Source organism: Takifugu flavidus, chromosome 8 (assembly GCF_003711565.1).
Source record: "Takifugu flavidus isolate HTHZ2018 chromosome 8, ASM371156v2, whole genome shotgun sequence".
Classification (NCBI taxonomy): domain Eukaryota; kingdom Metazoa; phylum Chordata; class Actinopteri; order Tetraodontiformes; family Tetraodontidae; genus Takifugu; species Takifugu flavidus.
In genome coordinates, this window is record NC_079527.1 from 3,055,045 (window position 1) to 3,080,363 (window position 25,319).

Genomic DNA, 25,319 nt, shown 5'->3' on the forward strand with positions numbered 1-25,319 from the left:
TATTATTACCTTCACTGCCATTTGCAAATACTTAAATATTTATATATTTTCTCTCGAGGTTTCAGCTTTGGTTGGTCTCTGGCAACACTTACCCCATAAGCTCGACTGTAGCTCTCCCCAGCCATGGCTGTCAGCTCAGCGTCCAGGAGATCCCTTGCTTTGTCAATACACTAAATGGAAAAAAACAATGTTGGATCATCATGCATTTAACATTCGATGACGTTCGTAGCTTCAAGACCCCGTTTTGTCAAAGCTTGTCAAAATGGCCCAGCAATGATGTAATTAGCAGCCACTTCCCCTGCACGGTGATACAATGTTAGCTTCTTTCAACAACTCCTTCTATTAGGACCACTTGGGATCAGACTAAACCTGGGGAGTAAGTGCACGTGGTGTCAATGAATGAGCACACGTGGTCGTCGAGAATGGAGCAGTGTTACTGCTGGGCGCTCACCCGCCGTTACACTCAAGTGCAGCCAACAATGACACATCAGTGCAGTGAGGACTGGAATGCTTGCTTGTGTAGTGAAATGGATCGATGCGCTGCCGAGCGCCAAATGCTTTATGAGGTAAATGAACTGCTGACAGCGATGGTGTGAAAGTTATGTAACCACCGTCACGGGTGTTGAAGCTATTGTTGAAAACTACTACCGACGCCCAGAGGAAGCAAGTTAAGTGTGAGTTTCAAATAAATCAGAAGTCATAATTTCTGCCATAACGACGATGTCATCTCCATAATGATGCACCAGATGTCAGACCGCAGGCATGCTTTTGTTTTTCCTTGCTTCCAGTTTTTTGGAAGGTGAATTACAGCCTTACTGTCTTATCTGTGAAATACCAGCTCCCTGAAGTTTTCATAAGACAATTGCGATTCCAAACTTCAGCACGGAGGAGACATTCCCTAACTGGCAAGAACACTGAAGGTTTAGAGAAACACCAACTATGGGGACGCTCAGACATGGCAGACTGTACCATGCTTAAGCACTTTTGACCTCTTTAGTCATGCATCAACACTGCTAAAAATGAGAGGATTGGTTTTCAGCTGTGCTTACTGTAAAATAGAGCCTTTCACTAAGAGTGAAGGGTATGGAGTGAAAGATTTGAAGAAATCTAGATGCATGAATAGAGACTGACTGAGTTATGGAGAACCAACAGGGGCTGTTGGAAAACTGAAACCATTAACAATCGCATCCACAAGTAGTTCCACTTGATATAGTTAACGCTGGAATTTTAAATGGAATTGTTACACTCTATAGTGATAATCCATCCCTTACAATCTATAAGAGTGATATGCTGTAGATTAATATAAATGTATAATAAAGCCAATATTCAAATCCATTCATGGCTGCAGCCTGGTGAAGCAACATTCAACCAGTGTGAGCTGCATCAAATGTACCTAAATTATTAGAGACATGCAAACCCATAATATAATATGAAATGATACAATTTAATAATGAGTAATCATGCAAAAAGGAATATAGCTGCAAAAATATAAGTGCAGGAGAAGAAACTTCAGCACAGTATGGCGTTATTAGTAGGAGTCTATTTCAAAAGACAGGTCTAATTCCAAGCAGCAAAAAGGGACAAACAAGGACACGAGCACCAGGGCTAAATGCTTGCAGATTTGTTGGGCTTCTTTACCCATGCTTTTGGGAACTGTTATTAGTGGGATGATAAAATGAGGGAGGATAACTGGGGAGGTTCTCTGAGGCTGGGAAACACAGCTGTTTCAGACCCGCTCCTACCAATTATTATTCTTTTGCAGGGAGGAAAAGAAGAAATGGCCTGCACCGACACCTCTCCGGGCACGCACAACAAGGGTAGGGGTTTTTGGGGAGGGTGGTTGGGATGAGGTGACAATGAGGCTGCTTCTTTATAGCCTCCACTCAGCTGGGATCCTGTTTACTCCTGAATTACTGTGTTTCGGGCTTTGCTGCAAATGTGCAGTCCAGACGACTCCTGATAAATGCAGTGTCTGGCTCCTGACGGCCCAGACGGTGACCCCGTCTTCCATCTCTCCCCGCAAACGTTACTATTATTCCATAATTTTTTCATTTCTTTGGTTGATCGCCGTGACCACGGACGTCTGTTTCTGAATGGGGGAAGCAAAATTCAGCACAAAGCCTAAACAGGCCTGTAGATAAAAGGAGGGCTCTATTTGGTATGAGATAAACCAATCAGAGTGTGAAGAAAACCTGGAAGATACTCAATTTTGGAAACAGACCTGACAGTTCCAGAGCCAAAAATTGTAAAACCTTTCAAAAAATATAAACAGTTGTGACTCCCAACACACATGTATGATCATTATGTATCTTAAGAAAGAGCCGGTAAATCTAAATACCGCAAGCATGAGGCTAAATAATGACATCCGGATAACAAGCGCACGTTGATGCTGACTTTAAAGCATTAATCCTTGTTCCAGCTGCTTTTTATTACTTCATTGTGAGTGGCGTCATTGTCGCAAGCTTAAGACATCCTCTCTTCCACTCCAGGCGGATGTAGAATCCTCTTAGCCACACCTGGATCTAATCTTGAAATTAAAGGCGCCCAAGGCAGCTCCCCAAGGCATTGTGGGGGGAAAAACACAAAATTTAGAAGATGGACCAAATGAAGTAGGGGAGCAGGTGTTTACTTGTATCCATGCTAAAGTTCATTAAGTGTGCTGGCTGCCAGTTTGAGCGAATCCGTCCGCAGAGGCCATGAACTCACGTGCAATATCCCAGCCTTCAAATGAGGAAAACACCACCATGACCTCTACCAGACCCTGACAGGAGTAGACAGGAGGGATTTCAGACTCCTTATTTGTTTGAAGCCGTCTGCCGGTTTGATTTACAACTTGAAGATTATGTAATGTTCTCACGCCTTGGAAGGTACCACATTATAAATGACAAAAAAAAGACAAACAAACCTTGTACATTTCATTCCTTTAAATAAAAATCGTGAGCTGATGGGGGAATTTAATCATGTCTGGAATAGCACTAAAGTCATTTTTATGTTTCTTTGGGGTCTTTGGTTCCATGGCTTTTATGTTTTCATTCCCTGCTTTAATGACTAATGAAATAGCCAGAAACCACAATTTAGGAAAATCCCAGCTGGTATTTCCTAATGAGATCTTTAAAAATATAGATTGAAAAACATATAGACTTCTTACATTCTGTACAGGAGTGAAACTGGTACTGGGTATATTTGTTCATGGTAACATGACTTACTTGCTGGGCCAATGAGAAGAGGTCCTGATGCAGGGCCAGCACAGCTCTGTAAAACGCTCCATCATGCGTATCTCTCGGGATCATGCATGTGTACTCCTCCATGCTGTCCCAGTGTCCTGCAGGAAGGAAAAGCAGATAGGCAAAGAAAGACGCACTTAAAGGCCATATTTTAAGACACCGTGCTGGCCTGCCTCCATACATGACTCGAACATTTAACTCCCCAACATCAACAATAACAGATGGTCCCGGTTGTCAGATAGCCTGCTGCTTTGGCATCATCTCGCTCACAGCTGAGATTGGAAAGTTGAACGGAGCCAACCGCGGAAAGTCCCAGGGTGCCTCTGCAGTGTGGTCCCTGGTTTTTTTTATTCCACCATTTGACATTACCATAAGTCAATGTTATGAGTAGATATCATTCCAATCTGCGAGGGGGGACTTGGCAGGGGTTGGTGCCGTATTCACTGCTGCTCATCAGACAGACATCAGGCTAAATACCATAAACGCCACTAACAGCTAACAGAATTTCCCAGTCCTACTGTATATGATATACGGTAGATAAGCCATTACCTAGACCCCATGCGGCGGCAGCAGCCATGCGCGCCATCTTGGCCTGGGTTTCCTCGCTCACCAGTGTCCATTCCTCACAGCACTGCTGGTGTAACTGGCCCCTGGAAAACATTAACCACAGGCCTCAGATGATGGAAAGGATTTCGGTGAGCTCCATGTTCGCGGTGCTGACATCTATTAATCAGAGACCAGTCTTAGCTATCACCAGGTTTGCTAAATGAGCGTAATAAAAGGCATAGACATGAAATCCTAACAAGACCCAGATTCATAGCCTAACCACAGCACATTACTATCTTAAAAATAATGGTAATAAACTGATAACTGCATATTGAGGCAATTAGCCCTACTGTCACGTCAATAGTAAGATGCACCGCTAATGTATTGATTAATTTCTATTGTTTACAATTTGTATTGTTCAAAACATTTTGACTGAAGCGTTCAATTAGCCGTAATAGATAGGAAGATAATGTGTCATTCCTCCTAAAGCTGCCACTTAAAATTTCATTTGTGCTTGAACCATGTGTTCTACCCCAGCTCTGATCAAATCAGAATTTCTGGCAGGGAGATGGATGGACTGTTTCCACTGAGGACAGGTGCATCAAGGCAAATCTCCTTTCACAACAATCAGTTCTGCATTGTCCAGCAGCTCAAACCCCCCACCACATGCGCCCTGAAGGCAGGATGTCCGAGCCTGCTCAGACGAGGGGGACAAAGCTGGGAGGGACAGGGAAGTCTGGGATTGGATACGGGTCAGTGAAGTGAAGGCATTTTCCAGCTGCCTGACCATCATATAACATCAAAGCAACAATTATAAAATGCTCCAGTACAGTGGGCCTCCATGTGTCTGTTCCAAAACTATTTTCACAAGGACTCAACCTTGAAATGGCATCTTTATTTCTCCTGTTGCTATCCTGATCCCTTTTGTTCAAGAAAAAAAAAAAGAAGTAAAAAATGAACATTCACTGCGAAGAAACCGTAAAACTTAAACTCGCCTTGATGGTCAGACTTTGAACATAACGAATAAAATAACCAATAAATATAAAGAATGAGAGACCCAGCTAGAAAAGATCACAATATGTTGCATGAAATATAAATATAATGCAACATATTATGATCTTTTCTAGTTGGGTCTCTCATTTATGGACTGCCTCTGCTTCAAGTTTAAAAGTCAAATTACATTTAGTTTTCCAAAACAAAGCCTTTCAAACTTCCTTAAATGATCAGTATCTCCAGTTTTGGGTTACATAGTGGTGTAATATTCCGCTTCCTTAACAGAGAAAGTTTTGTTCTCTACTCTCAAATGGGACGATTCCCCTGACTCTTCACCGGTCAAGCGTTGCGTCATTTTCCATGCTTAACAGGCAAAAGCACAATAACTCCAAAAGGCTTGTATGTCGTTTTAAGTAAATAATAGTGTATAAAACAGAAGTACCGTGTAGGCAGATTACATAAGCAAGTCAGCATCTGCCCAGTGCGCAATTGGAAAATTTTCACATCTAAAAATTCCCTCCGATGGTGTTCAGCTATGTGACTTAACCTCGACTGTGGTGACGTTTTGTTGCAATGTGGCTAACTGCTTGATATCCGGAGAGATTGCTTTGATCAGCACAGTAACCCTTTTCACATGGTCATCAACGGACTAACGTCAAGACTGGTTAGAAATAAGTTGCCTCCGCTCAATGGGAAAATGTCAAATAGAGAAGAAAAATCTAAAGTGTAAAAGTTGGAATTCTCTACAAGGTTAGAAATGATCCGGAAAATCAAAAGAGGAGAAGCACAGAAACACCAATTTGAAGCTAATTCAGCAAAGAAATCAGATTTAAATCGTAACTCCTAATTCTGGGATATTGACATGTCACAAATAAACAGCAAAGTCTACTGCTGCTACTGGTGTACCATTCTCCCAGGGCCTCTAAGCAGCGCATCCTGCCCAGGATGAGCTCAGGGTCCTCTTTGTTCATGTCGATCTTCTTGTCATAGGCTACCAGGGCATCCTCCCACTCGTGTAGCTTCTCGTACCAGGTGGCTTGAATTTCCTAGAAATGCAAAGACACTAAAATAAGTTATGGAAGAGCCCAGGAAGCTATAAGCACAGCTCAAGAGGAGTCCTTACAAGGAGTGTAAATTTCATCTGAGAGCCAAAAGACAATATGTTAATGTGACCATCTGATTTAATCACATTTGAAAATGGCGGAACTGGGTCTCACTCTATATAGTTTAGCTATAAACTTTATTAGAGTAGACAACAGATTCCCAATTAATAAAAAAAACTTGACCTCTATATAGTGGCAGGCAGCTGTTATACTAAACAAGGAATCCTTACATTTTCCCACAGTAAAGATTTCCAAATGGTCACCTCATAAAGGAGGTTTGTGGAAGTAAACAGTTAAACTGTTTTTGTACTTTTATGATGCATTCACACAGAAACATAAATGCGGTGCACAAAGCACAGGGAAAGCTCCTTTCTGTAGTGCTAGTGACTACACAGAAACCACACCACTCGGAGCCAAAACCCTGTAATAAAAGCAGGACCATTGCTTGAAAATGTATATTTTTATAAATTTGTGGCTGCACTAAAGATGTCATTAACACTTTCACTAGCTCAGCTCTTGAATTTTTACTGCGCAAGTGTAAAAGGTTAAAGGTTAAGGTTAAAACGGCAAATGTTCTTTCACTAATCCAGTAGTGAAGCATTGGACCAGCCCCCACTTTAAACCTTTTGAATTAACCCACCTGTGATTGACTAACAGATAACTCAACTTCCGCTTGTCCATAAGTCACATTCGCTGTTAAGTCATTCTTCGTGGATTTTCTGAATTGATATGAATCAGAGCGAAAGCCGAAAGCCAAACCAAGGATGTGTTAAAATAATGCTGCAGCCTGTTTTGAACGTGCAGAAAGTGATGCAGTTTTGGTTTGGGAGATGGACACAGATCAGAAATAACAAGCACTTTTCCCTCTTATGTAATTGATGTGGAAAAATTACGGCGATGGTGTCATCTGTTTAACAGTTATTTAATATTTGGACCAAGTTCGTTTTAAAGACAACAAGAGAAAGTTTATATAAATGACAGGAAGGGAGGAAATTCCCTAAATTAACAGAAAAAAACATTTAGAGGAAAAAAATCCTTCACATTCACAACATAAAATTATAAACATATTAACCCGTTACAAAATTAATACAGGAATATAGGCATGGCATCATTAATTGAAGTAGAAAAATGCAGACGGGGCTTCTTGATGCCTTTGTTTTCCCAGAGACACACAAAGGCTGTGCAACAGAATAATAAACCACTGGACCCATTTGACCAATAAGTCAATAATTCTGTTTCATGCCATTTACCACTTAGCAGATGTGTTTTTCCACATGCTGCACGCAACAAACTGAATGTTCTGGGGGGGTTTGTGTGACTCAAATGACCTTCATCAACTGTGTATTCACGCAACAGGCCACAAACAATAAAAGCCACCATATGGGGTGTAAAATGCACCAGTTTGAAAAAGAAATATAAACCAGTCCTTTCTGGAGTCTAAACAGATCAAGGTATGAAATGCAAAAGCACTGAGACGTGGTTTATGAGGAGTTAGATAAAATAAATGTAATATACACTCACCAGTTCACTAAAATGCTTCATTGCATAGTCCAGCACCCCCGACGCTGCTTCTGGCTGCTGCAGTTTATTGTTGATGCTGCAAGACATGATACAAAAAAAGATGGGCTTGTAAATGTAAAACTTAAGAAAACAGAAACCGGGGGAATATTTGGTTCATTTCTGCCTCTGAGTGATGGAATTGTCACTGTCATTGTCACTGAAAATGACCAACTTAGGAGGTCACAAGTTACTAGACACACATGTTCCTTTAATGCCTTATTAGGACTTCCTTTGATATGTGTGTGTGTGCGTGTGTGTGTGTGTGTGTGTGTGTGTGTGTGTGTGATTTCACACTCGTGGACACAGACGGCACTGGCATCCTGAAATGTGTTTATGGAGCTAAACTAAGTCCCCCAAAAGAGACGTTTTTATCTCTCCAAAATATATAAAAGTAATTTCCTTCCAGTAAAGTCTGTTTCAGAACACCACTCGGGGGTATAAACTCTTCTTCCCTCCAAGATCCAAACTCTCTCTGTACAGGCGCCAACAAACCGGTAACAGTCAACAGCAAGAAATGGTTCAGTTCACGGTCCTGCCTACAACCATTTTAAACAGATGATGGTGCAGTAGGCTGAAAGCAAGTCATATTAAATGAGATCTAATGAGGAAATGAGGCTGTATTAAGTTTTCACATGAAATGATTTTTTTCCTTTAGCGTGGAGTTTATTATGAGAAACAAGTGACCCTATTAGCTTTCTTTGGACAAATGATGAGTTATCCGTCAAGAAAACACAATTCCCGTTTGTGCAGCCTCCGCTCACTGCGCTCAACACATCTGGAAACACTCACACGTACTGCAAGTCTATTATATTTCCTAAACTGCATTGCCGTTGTGCGGCACTGGCCAAGACATCTGTAAAATGTAGCGTTGAAGAGTGCTGGTGTGCACTCGTGTTCCTGAGGTCCGCAGGTGACTCAGGGAGATCGAACCTTACAAATACGCCGCTGGACGCTAACGACAACTGCCACTTGGCCGATCAACTGGTGTGGTCATAGGTGAAACAGTGAAGGCTGACACAGGTGATTCTAGAAATACTTTCTTTTTGAGTGAATGCATTAAAAAGTCCTAAAATATTTGAAGATAAAGATATTGAAGAGGGTTTTGGTCAGACTTAATCAGATGTTTGATTCCTAAAACCATTGTTGTCTCGTAGTTATTCTTTATCATAAAAATAATATAATATATTAATATAATAATTAAAATTACTAAAATATATACAGAGGAGCAGCCACGCTGTGTAAACTAAAACAGACCAGAAAATGTTAGTTTCCCTTTCCTATTTTGTTGTGATGGTCTGTATGAGGCATTTCCTCATGGTGGTAAAGCTAATTCCCATCCTGTCTTTGTGTGGACTTTGACCTCAATGAATGGTCGTAGACCAAACATGCTCAAAGAACCATGTGTGGTTGACCTCCACAGAAAGACTACCAACCCAGGTCACCGGCCACACATCACTTCCATTTTTACTGCAACAGTAATTCTTCTATACATGTCCATAAGCCAATGTACTCTTTAGTGGCAGAAACTAAAATTCAAATCATATATTCCACCATCTGCATCGAAAATGCAGCAAAAGTGTCTAATAGTGGATTCAGTCCTGTTGTTGACCAGTGAGTCATCAAAGGAGCTAACTATGAGAAGATGATGACAGCTCAGGGGACTGACACAGAGACAGAAGCCCCATTCATGCTTAAGTCTCAGATACACAAGGTCAGAGGCCCCATTGGACCTAACCTGCATTTCGTCATACTGTGGGAGGAATTCCGAGGTGATTTGACCCCGGAACCTGCGAGTCAACCGAGCAACTTAATCATCATCCCACCCTAGTTGAAATTCTGCTCACTGATATATGACAATGAAAAAAACTGCTATTCTTAAATACCGAAGAGTGTCAATAATCATAAAACAAATATTTCTTTAATACTCTTTCCTCTTGCATCCCGATGTTTGAAGTGGTTTCCAAAGTAAGCCGTGATGGGGGTGTGAATATTAACTAAAGTGACAGGATTTTATTGAGAACATTTGTCTATAACTCTTATTGTATATGACAAAGAGCAGATAGCACAATGTTTTAGAATCCCAACATTAACAGTATCCCAGTATATCTAATAATTTAAATTGAAACTGAAGACGTGCAAGGTTTCCATGATGCACCACATGCAACCCGTGGAGGAATGCTAAAGATGCCCAGATGTGGCTTCATCTGCTCAATCAGAAAAAGGGCCTTCTCTCCTGCAGACCCTGGGGAATTCATTGTCCCTGAGCTGAAGCCATCTGGCTGCAAGTTTCAAGCAGTCTAAATTCATCCAGATGAAAAGGCTCACACAGTGTTCTCCTCAAAGAAAAAAACGAAACAAAACACAATCACACTATTAGTAGGCAGAAAAAGTCATGAAAATCCAATAAATCTATTCTGTTATGGGTCGGAAGTGGTTCGTAGCTGGAAATTTTCTTTCAATTGTTCGCATGAAATACGATTTGAAAAGTCAATGAAATTCTTTTAGGAAATACTTTAAACCAAAACGTTTCAAAAATGAAGCTAACCTTGGGAACATATCAAAAAGAGATAAACATTGGGCCAAAATCTCTGTTATTTCAGTGCTATTCAGAAGAGAAAGGCAAAAAAGATTGAAAAAATTGCCATCTCAAAGATATGTTGCATGGGTTGAAATTGGAGGCACCTCTGCACTAACAGTGTTAAACTGTGAGTTCCTTTGTTGCCTAAGATCACTGGAAACAAACATATATGCAGGGCGCTCTTGATCCTGGTCTGAGGACGAGGTGACGTGGGTTTTCGTTCACAAGCGCAGCTTAAACACGTCATTCCACATATTGCGTCAACAAAACTGCCTGCTTATACATCTCACAAGTAGCTGCCCCCTGCTGATGTCATCTGCCTGTATCACTGACAGCAATCTATCCCCCAGCTGGAGCCTTCAGCACAGGAACAAGCCTTCATATACTTTCACATCCCCTGATATTTTAACATGACTATTTAGCATGATGTCAAGTTAAAGGCTACAAGTTAGACTTTGATTGATGTCATACATTTGGCTATAATTACCTTGGGTTAGAAAGCAAAGACAGGAGTAGTTATTCTTTTTTTTTGACTGAAAAGTGAAGAAAAATACATGTAAAACATTTACGATCTCTTCTTATTTGGCTTGTTCATTTAGCACAATGGAGAGGCAAAGTCAGACCTCAGTGCCTTAATTCTCTTAGGGAGGACACAAGATTTGACTTATTTAAGTGCAGCAAATGTTGTTTTTTTTTGTTTTTTTTTTAAAGTCACCATGGGGCTATTGGCAAGGTATTATTTCATTTTTTGCAGTTCAAAGATAAAAATTCAAACTATAGAATAATGTATGACATTGAACATGAGAGCTACATACAGCAACAGAAATGGAGAATGACTGACTGCTATTTTAGCAGCATGGACCATCTTGATACTGGTGAAGGCTTTTATGAACGAGAACTGCTACATCACCTTTAAGTTGGGATTTACAGAAAAATTAAAAAGTAAAATACAGAAAAGAAATGTAAGTACTGTATAGTGAAACAAATGGAGTCGGAAAAATAAGCCTCACAGGTTGGATCTTTTAAATAAGTACACGACACCAGACGCTGCTACTGACTAAAACTGGGGGAAAAACCTTAATGCAAAACAACCAGCAGATTCATCTGAAAGATTGAAAAACACACTGTTTCAATAAATGGCACAAAAGCATCGCTCCATCTCTAAATGTACTGGAACAATGACCGTATCCAAGTATTGTAACAGTCAATATCGTATGCAGATATTTTCCTGTGTGATTCAAAAGGAGCCAGGAACCTCGCATGCCTCGGTGCAGGAGATCATTTAGAGTAAGTGGACAGGCTTCTTTCCAGAGCATGGACGAATCCCTCTGACTGGCCAGTTGTCTCTCATTTCCAAGTCCAATTTTGGGAGTTATGTCATTAACGGATGAAGCGTTACAGGTGTCCGACACCGGTAAAATATCAAATTTTTATACATAGTCACTGGTCACAGAAACCATTTCACAATGAAACACGTGAACAGCAGAATATAAAACCCAGGTTCATTCCTGTCGGGTCAAAAGGCCAGCCAGCAGAACAATGGTGAACCAAATAAAAAGAGGTTTGGAAAAGCAGTTAGTACGAGACACCCTTAAGGAAAGTACGGAGCCTCTGGCCTGACCTCACCCCCATCTTGGATTTTTCTACCGAAAGAGCTCCAAATTAAAATGGTAGTGAGTGTGTATAGATGTCAACCTGGCAGTGCATCTCACTTTTCAAAAATTCTTTGTTTTTACTTATTTTGACCTATTTTTTACATAACTGAGCAAAAAGGAAAAAAAGGTCACTTAAAACCACCTAAAATTAGTCACCACTTTTCTTTGAACGTCATGTTTTATTACCATATGCAGCTTTCTCCAGTTTTACTGGTCACCAACAGACTCACACAGCAACCAAATACCACCACAAACACAGCGGCCTTGAATAAAATTGTTTTTTTTTTTCGGAAGTGATGGGCGATTGTGATGACATAACTCAGCTGAACATATGGAAAATACCTAAGAACAAAACTACGAAACACTTTCGAAAGGACACAAATGTCTTTTGTTTCCCTGAGCACTGACGCAAGGATTTTTACATCCTTCTCTCACGAAACGTCTCTCTGAAGCAGCGCCACATGGCCAACTGTGTTTACACGAAGCAGAGAGGACTATTACAGAGGAATCGTGGCTAATCCACCCTCTTCGCCTCCCCCAAGTACCGTTTGTCCCAGCTACTGGTTTAAGCACGGTTACCAGGCGGCCGCTGGACAACGGCAGACGTCACCTGGAAGTCATCTCCAAGTTTATTCAATAGACCTGGACGCTCACGCTGGCGGTAACCATGAAGCTGCTCTGTCCATATATCTGCCATCGAAGTGAGCGAGTTAATTTCATGCTTCCTCTTTCAGGAGAAGAGGATGAAGGAGAGAGGAGCGGAGAGGTGAACAGCTGCACAGCACCTGAGCAGCGCCAGGAAACGACAAATCAGGTCCCTTCAGGCTGCCACCATTGTGTTCCGCACAGAAAGCTCCTCATTTGCTCCCATTCAGGACAATGAGTCCTTTTATTTACCGTATACACTTGATATTCCAGATGGAGCGAATAAACCTTTTTTTTTAAAAATACCCGTCAATGCTGCTAATAAATGAAAGAATACTCTTTTGATGAATCTGCTTGTCTATTCACAGTCACACTTATTTCATAGCTTAAAAAGAAATTGAATCTAAAGTGTGTCAGCCAGTGCTGTGTGAAGATACCACTAATATAGATGATTTATTGCAGACGTGCTCTTTGGATGCCCGCATTGAATTACCATTATGAAATATGCACTTTTATTCAATACAAAGAAATATTACAGCCACACTGCTATAGATGTCGCATGTATTGAGACACAGACGCATTTTTGTTAGGTCTGCAAGCAACAAAATTGCCAATCATTCAGACTGTTATTGATATTGTTGTTTGTGTTGCACTTGTCTCTTCAATGTTGCTATAATTTCCTTTGGTCTATTATAGTAAATGATGACTGAGCTACACACATCATCGCCATTTCGCTCAGCAGCGCGGAGCGGATTAATGACCGTGCCATGCAGTTGTGCAGAAAATGACCCAGAAGAGCTACCACGTGGTTGTTATGGCGGCTGGTGTCCAACAACCATGAGGTGAAGAAGCTGAATATGGAGGATCTGGGACTTGGCGTGTTTGCCCGTGGTTGTGAATCTTAGGCTGGTTGAGCTGCCAATGTTTGTTTTAACGCGCTGCCAAAACTGAAACTGGACACTTCGCCGGCTCGAGAAATGAGCGTTCAATTTACGAGCAGCAGTTCTGGTTAAACTTCTGCCGTCGGTGCGCGTTCAGAAAAGCATTGTTTAGCATTGGAGCGCATGGCAAAGCGAGCTTTTCTGATTTAAGTCTAATTTGTGCAACAAAGCTTGGTTAGCTAAGACACAGCTTCATGAACTATGAAGATGTAATCACTTCAGGAAAATATGCCAGGTCATGCTAAATGGTAGGTACGCGTCAAACAGGACATTAGCTATGTTGACAAGTGGAACAAAATACTTCTGATACAGATTATGTAATTTAATGCGCTGGCTCACAGCTTCACCTCCCGTCTATCCTGTAATTGAACCCACAAATGCTCAATTGACAACTTGGCCCTGCTAACCCCTTGATTACAAACCCTTTTCCCAAAATATGTAACAGCACAAAGCCTGAAAAAGGGAACAAATTTGAAGCAAAAGCTAAAAACGGAGATCTCTGAGTCAATGATATGTGACTGCTTCAATCAACACAGTGTCTGACTTTGCTATAAAAGCCAAAGGAACAAATATCTGCTCAATGAACCTTATGGGCTTCCCTAGTACATCACATAAAGAAGGTAGCGGCTTCAGGGAGGACTATAATGTTAGATAGGGCTGTGCATTCTCCCCACACCTCCTGGTAAAACATGGTGGGAAGATAAAAAGTGCTATGAAAAGCTATACAGACAGGGAAAGGATGTGACGCTAAAAGTAGGAAAAAAAACACATCCAGCTGCAGCTTTTGTGTACAGGTGCTGAATGATTGAGTCCAGAAGTCAATGGAAATGATGCTACTGGGATGCATTGTTGAAGCGTGGGATGTGTGACTCACAGTGCGGCCAGGGCAATGACAGAACCCAGGAGGCTGAATTATCTCAATTTTTCCAAAATGCGATGAAAATCAACACCTTAAGGTTACATTTTTCAGAGGTCAACACGAACTACACGGCATCAAACATTAGCAAACAGTTTCAATCATCGGCTGTCCTGAAAATATTTAGACATGGACATCAAACACTGGTTTTGACTAAACCCAGCTTCTCTATCTTTATTCCGGCAAACCCTCATTTGGATTGAATGTTTCAAATTTAGAATTATGTTTGTCATTTTCTTAATAAAACTGACTCAACTGTGTTGCCATTGTGACACTTGACAACATTCTTAGATGTTTTTTTTCCTGGCAAAAACAAATTGGAATAGAATGAACATGAAGACATCCTGTTAAATTTGAATAAATATGACAAATATATCAATCCCATATGCAATTCAAAATCCAAACAATACAAGAAACTAAAAGCACATGTGAGTGACCCACACAAAAGAAATACATTTAAACCATGTACTGATTAACGGTGGAACCCCAGATGGATGTTCAGTTGTAAAAAGCAGACGGCATCCTTAAGGAAGCACCATGCCCGGGGAAAGGAAGAAGCATGTATATCCGAATGCTTCAAGCTAAACCCCGCTCCTTCAATAATTATGTAATACTTTGTGGAAAGTCAATCTTCCACTTGATCCTCCAAACCACAATTTCCATGAAACACAAAAAGATGTTGAACAGAATGATCTAAACTATTCCCCTTAAATGAGTCACCAGTGATGGTCACCTCCAAAACAGCTGCCACGAGCCGCTGTGATGCAAGAGCACAGACGTTTTTACATGACGTCTTTCTTTCCTGCTTGTTTATATATTGAATTAGATTTACATTTCAGTCCTTTAGCAGGCGTTCTTGTCCAAAGTGATTTACAGTGACCTGACAAAATATTTAGGTCAAAAGTCAAGTGGGTAAACTATTAAATGACTTTGGTTCCAAAAATAGACAAATTTAGCACTACACATGATGTCAGGAAAATGTAATAGCATTTAAAAAAAATGCTCAAGTTGTCATGGGGCTTGTTAATAAAAGTACGGACAGAAGACAGAGGACTGCTAAATTATCCAACAACACAATTATTGTGTCGATGTGTGTCTTGTGTGTCGGGCTGCCAAAGATAGTAAAGGCTTAATAAATAGGCATTACTACGTGTTGACATCATCAGTTTCTTTAATCACTGAAATGCTTCTAACTCCCACTTGTGAATAATATTCATTTCTGTTCAAAGAAGAGAAAAAGTCATAAAGTTGAACAGAAACGGTCAGGAATGTGGTCTTTTCGCCATGTCCAATGCTGTCCACATAAATGCCTGTTTATAGTAGATTTATTGTGGTCATATGTTGTTTCTAAAGGGAATGGGATGCAAAAGATATTCTATAGAAGCTGTGAATGCTGCCTTAATGTAGGTTACTGGTTTGGACTAATCCAAGTGCATTTCGTCTATAATAGCTGCTGGCACCTCTTCGGACTGGGTGAAATAAGAGAAATTCCTTACAATGGAGATTGAAAATAAAAACCTCTCAGTCTGATGTCTGACATTCTAAAGAGGTATCCGGTACCCAGGACCAGTGACTGGAATGTTGAATATTTCTAAAGCAAAGATCACCCAAATGCGGGAATTGTGCTCCGACACTACACCCACAAGCCTTCTAAATTTGGCAGCAGATTGTAAACAGGGGTTCACAAGGAAACCACTTTCACTTCGACAAGCTTCCTTTGTTTATTCAAGAACTGTTGGTGTTAAAAACTTGTTTACAAGTCCTTAACAACTCGGCCACGCTATGCGCCTTCCCCGGCAACTCTGGACAATACACAATCAGTACTTAGTATTGATTTTGTACACATGCAGCGATTCGAAATTGATTAGGAGACGCTGTGGGTGTCCACATAAACGTGCAAATTAATTTGGAAAGTGTAAAGTGAAATACAATCGCTCTTCCAATTTGATAGATGGGCTGCACACCTATGGTGTGGGGGCTGTTGTACCTGAGATCGAGCAAAGACAAGCTGCAACCATGCCACACCTCCCACTCAACATTCAGAGCATCTCAAACATTTACATTTACGTTCTTTTGCTGTTTGCCAAAGCACGTGTCGACGACGGCACAGGGAAAGAGAGAAGTCTGGCGTGGCTCTTCTGTAATACTGTATGTGTAAGAGGACACACATGCAACAGCTAAATCTTTCCATTTCTGAAATTGGGAGCCAGTGACAGCATTTTACTAACATTTAAACAACTAAGAGATTTCAAACCATTTGACATGTTAATAAATGTAAAGAAACACAGCTTTTCCCCACATATATAAGTAACTAAAACTAAAAGTTAGATCCAAGTACAAAGAATGAGAACAAAAGTACAACTTTTCCTCCTGAAGAACATGTGTTTGAACATGTGTTTGAGCACTTTCAGTCAAGTTAATGGTTGTGAAGTGAAGTATTTAAAAGTTGATTTTCACAGTATTCAGAATGAAAGGTTTTCTTGAGTCCACATGAAGCTTTCCGTGGGGAAGTAAGAACTGGCAAAGGGACCAAAAAACGTGGGCAGAACTTCTGTGGAATTAGTGAAAGTAAGATAAAGGGAGAGCCAGAGGGGTTCAGTGGGAGGGGGAATGAGGAAAAAGTTCTCCACCCTGAAGGTTGGAGAGGGTCAGCACGGTGAGTGGTGCACACCAGGAGAGAGGGGGAGGACCCACATGGAAAATATTTAAGATGTTCAGTCAGAGGAGGGTTTCACCAAGGAACCAGGACACAGCCCGAGCGAGACAAAGAGAAACTTCAGCTGAGATTGTGTGAATCTTCAACATCAGAAGAGAAAATGGCAAAGGAGAATTTGGGTATAATACTGCTGGGGGTCACGCTGCTCCTTCTGGCGGAGACATGGGCTCAGAACCCCAGGAAGAGGCTATCACCTCCGAAGCCTCCCAAGGCTCAGTGCTGCGATGAGGTGCGCTCTCTCAAGGTTCAGGTGGCCAACCTGACCAGTCTCCTGGAGGAGCTGAGTCGCAAGCAGGAGACTGATCTGATGAACGTTGTGAGGCAAATAATGGAGCTGGACAAGCAGAACCGGCAGCAAGAAACCCGGGTCACAGAGGCGGAGAGCAAATACTCAGAGATCAACAACCGTGTGGAGATCATGCAGCTACATACCCTGCAGTCTGCTACTAAGTCCTCCTCAGGTAAGCAGTCAGGAAGCATCTGATACACCAGGAATCATGACATTCTTTTTAATTTATCATTTTAACCCATGCGCCACTGTTGAATGTACAATGCATTGTCATCTATGCACTTGCAATGGCACCTATAAAAGGCTTAACTACAAACAATAAGTTGTGTTTAATGCTTTTCAAATTCCATTACAGGAGTTTCTTTCATAGGGAATTCCTTTTTTTTTAACATATCGGCTCCAGTCCGGTAAATAACAATCATATCAAAGACTGTTATTTGTCAGGTATGCAAGAACCTCCATTTTTCAAAATGATATATTCAGTTAAGGTGAGCAGGACTATAATCAGACTTGGCTATTGCCTGTCCCAGACAGCTGCACGCTGACATTTACTCAAGCTGTCAATGGACTCGCATCTAATGGACTCACAAGTCAAATCATCTCTGACACTTTCAGCTCACGTTCTACGTACTAATCAGTGCTGACTGCTGCTCCGAGCTAAACCAGGCATGACGTCGTTTATTATTTCTTAATCGTGTGGTCTAACGGGGCCACCTTTAAGTCACTGGCACAGAGAACACAGAAGCCTTTATTGACCCTGAGGAAATTAGAAGCAACAGAGACCAGAACAGGAAGAGATACAAAGATTAGAGCAGTGCAAGGCTGCTTGCCATCTTTTTCTTTTACTTGGAGTTTCAAAGTGACCTCATAGCCGTATGACTTGCAAGGCCACACCGTGCAAAGGACAGAATGGAGATAACAGCTGCTCAGCACAACCCTCTTTCATCCTTTTAGACTTGTGAAACTATGCAGATGTACAGATTTCATATACTGTATACATGTTTACTTCATTAAAACCCCTCTTTTTTTAAATTCCAGATGCCATTTATGATTGTGCATCCTTGTACAGCAAGAACTACAAAATCTCTGGAGAGTACAAACTGCCCAAAGATGACTTCCTGGGAACTCCTGAGCTCAACGTATGTTTAATCCCAGTTTTGTTTATAGCATGTGTTCTATGTGCGTTTTCTGAGGGTGTGCCTTCTTTCTCTCTCTCTGCCTTTGTTTACATTCGGGTTAAACATGCAGGTCTTCTGCGATATGGAAACAAATGGAGGTGGCTGGACTCTGATCCAAAGGCGTAAGATCGGCTTGACATCATTCAACCGGGACTGGAAACAGTACAAAAGCGGATTTGGATCCATCCGTGGAGACTTTTGGCTGGGCAATGACAACATCTTTCGTCTCACAAGACAGCCCAGTGTGCTTCGGATCGAGATGGAGGTACGTGATGGAAAACCCAGTGCGAATAAACAACGGGAATATACTATTCATGCGTAAACCATTACATGGCTGAAGGTAATGGCCCGTGAACACAGAACCATTTCACATCTATGAATAATGAAGTGAATACTGTTTTTAAGTGTATTAAAGGCATTTTCCAATGCAGGACTGGGAAGGCCAAACGCGCTATGCTGAGTATGGTTTCTTCACAGTAGCTAATGAGCTCAACAGCTACAAGCTCTTCCTTGCCAACTACAGCGGAAATGCCGGAGACTCCCTGCGCTACCACAATAATACCAACTTCAGCACCTCTGACAAGGACAATGACAAATGCGTGGATCACTGCGCCTCCCTGCGCAAAGGTAACACACTAGCCACAGCTCAGACCATGCACCAATTTTAACCTTCTGCTTCAAATGAGAGTCTCGTTCACTTGCATCACCACAGGGGGCTACTGGTACAACTGCTGCACTGACTCCAACCTGAATGGCGTTTTTTACCGCTACGGTCAGCACATGAAGAACTCGGATGGGATCACCTGGTACGGCTGGCACGGGTCTAACTACTCGCTGAAGAAGGTCGAGATGAAGGTCCGCCCAGTGGAATTTCAACCATAACAGCTTTAGCCACACGGCCCGATTCAAAATCATACATGTAAATTTCAGGAGATCCTACTAACATCATTCAAAGAAATTGTGTCTTTCTGTGGACTACAAAGTAATGAAAGTGCTTGAGATGACCTGGTTTAATCGTCAGTCATCATCATCGGAATGTGTAGTTTGTTTACCATGTTTGATTGTAAATTGTAGTTCTTTTTTTATATTTATCCCTAAGAGGTTTTATTTTTAAAAGCTTTGATAGATGCTCTTTTAACACTGACCCATTTGGGCTACTGCGATTTAACACCCCTTGTTTGAGTTAAGCACAATGTCATATTTTTAGGTAGGTTTAGTTAGATGTGGATTGATCTGATCCTTGAGGACTTGTAGAAAAGAATTAGAAAGAATTTTTGTGAAATGCTGGGAAGGGACCAAGCTATTTCCTCTGACTTATGCTGCATTATTGTAAAAACTGTAAGCAATATTATGGGAAAGTGTAATTTGTAAAATGTGTACAGCTCTGAAATTACATTGTTTTATGTGATTAATAATAAAAAAAATATTTTTAAAAGAAACAGATGGAATGGAAAGTCACGCATTAGAATTTCAACGTTGGTTTGACTGAAGGACTCAAAGGAAATCAAGGTCTTTTGTCTTGAGCTTTGAGTGCTGAACTCTGACTCTTGGGTCATTCTTTGGCATTCTGTCCAAAGGTCCTGGTTCAAAGCCCTTAAAGTAAACACTCGAACGAAGACCACACACACATTCTGTCAAAAAGTCCAGCGCACTCTGTTTACTGCCTTAAAACAATGATTCCATTTTGCTAAGCCCTGAACAAAACGCAGATCCCGTAAAGGGTTCAACTGCTGACTAACAGGGAGGCACTGCATATGAGGGCTCACTGATGGCTTAGGCAGACTCTCCTCCTTATAAAAGGTGACACATTCGTGCGTAAACATCAAAATACAGCCAGACATTTATCACTTCCCTTTAAAGGACATTTTCACAATAAACTAAAGAACATGCATAAAGCCCTGGAAAAAGACAAACAGCCTGGTCTCTTTAAGACTTAAATGTCTTATATCATGTGCTGCACGTACAACTGCATAGTATAATCTGTTTTGCTTCAAAAAGGATATAAAACAGCTCAAAAAAATATGAAGTGTGGGTTCATGCACAGTGCCGTGCATCTCAATACAACGCAGCAAACTAGCTCTATACTCCAAATGTATATTCCTGTATACTTACAATGTAATATGGACATTCATATCATAGTGAAGGTTTCATGCTTCAACACCAAACATAAGATGGTGCACTTTGCAGCACTCTTGTCAACATGCACATTAATATGTAATTACATTTGCAGACATTTCCACACGGCCCTCCAAAATTATGGCATCATGTTTATGATTAACACGTGGCCAAGATGTGATATAATCAAGTCCAGCTCTGGTCCCCATAGAGGCCATTGAAGTAGATTTCATAATGACTCAAACCAAATCAAACAAACTAGTAGTCCAAGTTTAAAAACGCTGCATCATGTACCAGTAACTCCACACGCTAAAAGCTCAATTAACAATGTTCTGTTCTTCTTGTGCCTAAATTGGGGAAACTGTGACTAGTTTCCTGGCTCGATTCAAAGTCTAAAATACAGTTAAACCACAAAATAATTCCTTCTATTTTCATTAGATTTTCATTATTTCCCTTACACATTTTCTACAGTGTGGACTTTTTACAGCCATGTGGCAGCAATGATGTGCCTTTTAACTGATATTTACATTTACTGAGTATTTCTGAGCCATAAATAATAAGTAAAACTATTTTAAAAATAGGGAAATAAATATAATGCGAAAGTAAATAAGAGATACCTTAACCATAAAAAATTTACCGGTAGTAAATTGAGGCTTATGAAATTTTTCTATTCAGCTTCGTACAACAGTTGCAGACTGAAGTCACAAACTCTACTATATTGATTTATCATATATCAAGTAAGAAAACAGTGATGATTGCTCCTCGTCATCAAATTTAAAACACTGTGCATCATATGTGATGATTTTGTTTTTCAACTATGGGGACGGCTCAGTAGAGGTGGGTTTACCCAGTGCTATTAGCACACCACCTTCTAGATCTTTTATGGGAAATCCTGGAGAGGTGAGAACCAGATGGGGATATTGAAAACACCAGAGTGCCGGCTCCCGTCATTCATCATCATCAAGGCTGCTGAGAAATTGAAAACAGGCCTCAGAGAAACACAAGTCCAGACACTCGTAGATGAAACGAGGCAAGATTCCAATTAGATGCCTGGAAAACAGATTTTTCCATGCCATTCCAATACTGAAGGAATAAAAAAGGATGAGAAAAGACGATGGAAAATTTGACAGCGTATGCCTGATGGTTATTTGACGAGCGGATACGGCGAATGTACATTTAGATTTTTTGAGGTTAAATTGTCTTTTTGAGAGAACAGATTATAAATTGTAATACAATAGCTGTAATTACTGAGGTACCTGTCAGAACTGTTTTTTTTTAAAATTAGAGTGGAATAATGGCAGATGAAAAAAAATAAGAACTCTGAAACTGCATCTTTCAAAATGACATCTGATTGCAACATGATTACCTACAAAGTTTCATGTTTTTTTCCTCAGGAACAGAATTTGTTGTTAACAGATGGTTGATGTATTGGCACCTGCAGTCAACATGTTGATGTATCCACATGTGACTAAAACTCAAGAATCCGATAATTGCCGTGGGAAGTACATATTAGAATTGCAACATATGGCACACCGAGTGTGAACTTTATGCGAATGTTCCCATTTTCCTACCTGATAAGAGACTCCAGAATAAGTGGCGAAGGACCCTTTTGAAACTCCAGCTCTTTGTAATGCAAAGCTTTGGCGTAAGCTCGACACTTGGCCGCTCTCTCACCAAGCAGCACGATGCCATTATCATCGCGGAGGGGTAGAGGACCCTGGATAAGAGAATAAATATGATTAAAATATCATCATAACCCTGAATGAACAGATGTATGAAGCCTCTAAATTATTTAAAGCAAAGTTATGAAAGCCTGAACAAACATAATTTATTTCTATATGTCCAAATAATTCTTGCTGAGATGCAAAATTGTGACTAAACCTTCAAATCAGACTGTTGTCTTCTGGTGCCTGACTGTATTCAGCAAAATGATGAAGCCAGAATGAATTCTGATCTGAACTATTTTTTTAACAATGTGTTCTACTCATGGCAGACAGTGGAGACAGAAAGTGTATTATAGTTTGGCTCACAGTACGATCATAAATTTCAACTGCAACCTTCATAACTGAGGAATATGGAGACATCAACGCGCAGCAGGAACAATCGTTCTACATGCAGCAGGCATCCCACTTGTTATCAGATTGGGGACAGGAAAATACTCTGTATCAATACAACCTTCTCTCACACGTATCACTTATGATACTTATCATTTATTTTGGAGCTCATATTCAGTATTTCAGTTCATATATCATTTTAATGAGTATAAATGTATAACTCCAGAGATAAGATTATTTATGAGCCAGACAATAAATATAGCAAGTGAACAATTTCTATTAAACAAAATTCTCACCTCAAATGATCTGCTAGCTAGATGGAAATACATGAACATTAAACTTGACGGAGTAAAGGTTTTATCAAACCTCATATGCAAATGTTGACTTTAGGAAGAAATCCGTTTCAGGCATGCAGCAAATGCAAAGTCAATCTGCGGTTCCACATCACAGTCAGCTAATCTACAGTATAATGCTGAGACAAGATATGAGCTGGATCATGAATATTCACTATCCTCCACTAATTAGTGGGTTTCATATTTAGATTGAGAGTACCCAATGAGCACAACAATACCAGAAAGATGGTTGTTTTATGAAAGCTTTGAAAGCCGACCTTGTTTTCTCCATCAGAAATGAGTACCGGTATACCTTCTACTGACACTGATGCAATCATTTTCCACCTCTGATTTATTCTTTTGTATATTTTATGCACTGCTCTACTTGTTGTGTGCAGTTGCTACAAGCAGAGTGTTGTATTGCTGTATAAAAATATCCAAAACTTGGATCAATGTGAACCTTGTCGCTGTGTTCCATAAACTCCGCCAGGTTGAGCAGAGTCTGTGTGACCTCTGCGATATCCTGAGAGGTGAGCGCTAACTCGATGCTGCGGATGAGTTCGTCCTGTTGATCCTCGCTCAGCTCAGACCAACAAGAGAGGAAGGCGGCGTTGAACAAGTCCCTGTCAACCGCAGAATATTTACACATTCAAAACCGTGACATTTAAACCTGGAAGCCGATGTGGACGCGCAACGATTAAAGTGACTTTAAGAGAGACTTTATTACAAAGTGCAAAGTTAGCACTTTAAGCATTTACTGAATGTTTCCAGACTTATTCCGATTTACATTAATAGTTACACATCTGGAAATTACAGCAAGTGCAAAGACACTATTGGACTGCAGACTTTTGACTGTCTTCATATATTAAACTTTGTAAATGCTTTCAGCAGTAGAGATTAGAAATACAGACAGAAATGAAGATACACACAAGAAGAAATTAAAAAGTACAGAGAGAAGAAAAGGAGTTGGAAATGCAGATGGTCAGCGGTCCTGTACCTGGCAAGAGGGATGTAGGTCTGAGCCAGGGACCAGCACGATCGGAGAGCTGGGGATGATGACTCTTTGAGCAGGACGACACTTAAGCGCCGCAGCCACTCCAACCAGTCGTCTTTGGACACCTTCCTGGCAGCGCCCCAAGCCTGTGAAGAAAAAGGAACCATCCATTTTAGATTCACTGGGAACTATGTGGGAGCAACCTTTTCACAGGTTTCACAGGACTGTTTCTACAGATGTGCAACACACATATGAACAAATTATAAAATTATCATTTGTATATACAGTACTGTTATGATGTTTATACTGTTAAATATAGTTACAGCAGTTACACCAATAAAGACTTGCCTGCTGTTTTGTCCCTGAAAAATAAGTTTGTGGACCCATTGATATGATATGACCCATCTCACCCTTCACTTTATGCTTTGATTGGGAGCATTCTTTGTGTGTTTCAGCTCATTTGCTCAGTTTCCCTTTATTTCAGTGCTGGTCTGTTGGTCCAGATGTGGTGTAAACCAAAGGCTGTTTGCCGCACTCAATCACTCAATGCCCAAAGCCAAACAAACACTAGAATGTTGTAGATAACCTTTTATCATTATTTTAAAGTATAATTCGGACCTTTTGAAGTGCGGTAGTGCTGACATGAAGCTTTTTCATGGGCCCTGCCTCCACCGGTCCGCTGACCAATGCGTCGCCTGGTTTACCACGAGACTGGCGATGTTGGAGGATTGGGTCCTCTTCCTCCTCAGCCAGAGTATATCCCTGTTAGGTCCGGAATACAGACATGCCACACACCAATACAGGCCACACACAGAGCCCACACACATACAAAGGGTTGTATCGAGGATCAAAGATGGTAATTTACTTCCTGAGTAGAAAAAAGTGTTGATAAACAGTGGAAAATAATGACTCGCTGATGGTGCACTGTACATTAAAGTTTGGTTTATTAGAAGCGTATGTAATTCATTGATCGTGTCATTCATATTTATGTTTTTGTTTGACTAATCTCGTCAAAATTGCTATTTCAACATTGCGATTAGCAGCCACTGTGATTAAGTTTGTTGTGACACTGACAGACTGGCAATTTGTGTATAGATGGAGCATAAATCACTGTGTGTCTCGTTCAGTCGTGCAGCACTTACTTAATACATGAAATAATAAACTGCTTCCTCATTAAAGCACTGTCCAGCCAGGCTGTATTTACTAAACTTTCAACGTAGATCTAGAGTATTAGCAATGAGCTCTGATGATAAACTCCTATGTTCTGTGTTTTACACACTGTGACATATTAGCAGTTAACGTGACTGTTGAAAATGCAGCCTAGCATTTGTTTAGTGCTTTTAAAGGCAGCCTGGAGACATTAGTGGGGATAGGGACGTACCTTAACGATGCGACATATGAGCATGTCATAACGCTGATGGTTAATCCTGTGCTTCAGCATCACTTTATTCACCATGGGGATGAAGATCTGGTACTGAAA

General features: G+C 40.7%; 2 protein-coding genes across 4 annotated transcripts in view; one reads left to right on the top strand and one right to left on the bottom strand.

Moving 5' to 3' along the window:
- Positions 1-25,319, bottom strand: part of mtor (mechanistic target of rapamycin kinase) — a 62,126-nt gene that overhangs the window by 19,825 nt on the left and 16,982 nt on the right. For all 3 annotated transcript variants that reach the window (XR_008951644.1, XM_057040279.1, XM_057040280.1), the window contains exons 24-33: positions 25,221-25,313; positions 24,458-24,601; positions 23,843-23,985; positions 23,306-23,468; positions 22,031-22,176; positions 7,388-7,463; positions 5,670-5,809; positions 3,774-3,874; positions 3,207-3,322; positions 93-170 (exon numbers count right to left, since the gene is read on the bottom strand). Coding sequence is in view for 2 of the 3 variants with exons in the window: in XM_057040279.1 (XP_056896259.1) it covers positions 93-170; positions 3,207-3,322; positions 3,774-3,874; positions 5,670-5,809; positions 7,388-7,463; positions 22,031-22,176; positions 23,306-23,468; positions 23,843-23,985; positions 24,458-24,601; positions 25,221-25,313 (1,200 nt within the window). In the remaining variant the exon portion in view is untranslated. The remainder of the gene's footprint in view (positions 1-92; positions 171-3,206; positions 3,323-3,773; positions 3,875-5,669; positions 5,810-7,387; positions 7,464-22,030; positions 22,177-23,305; positions 23,469-23,842; positions 23,986-24,457; positions 24,602-25,220; positions 25,314-25,319) is intronic.
- Positions 16,869-19,783, top strand: angptl7 (angiopoietin-like 7). Its single transcript, XM_057040281.1, has 5 exons — positions 16,869-17,338; positions 18,205-18,305; positions 18,415-18,609; positions 18,776-18,971; positions 19,057-19,783. The coding sequence occupies exons 1-5, from the start codon at positions 16,978-16,980 to the stop codon at positions 19,224-19,226; spliced, it is 1,023 nt and encodes a 340-aa protein (XP_056896261.1). The 5' UTR covers positions 16,869-16,977; the 3' UTR covers positions 19,227-19,783.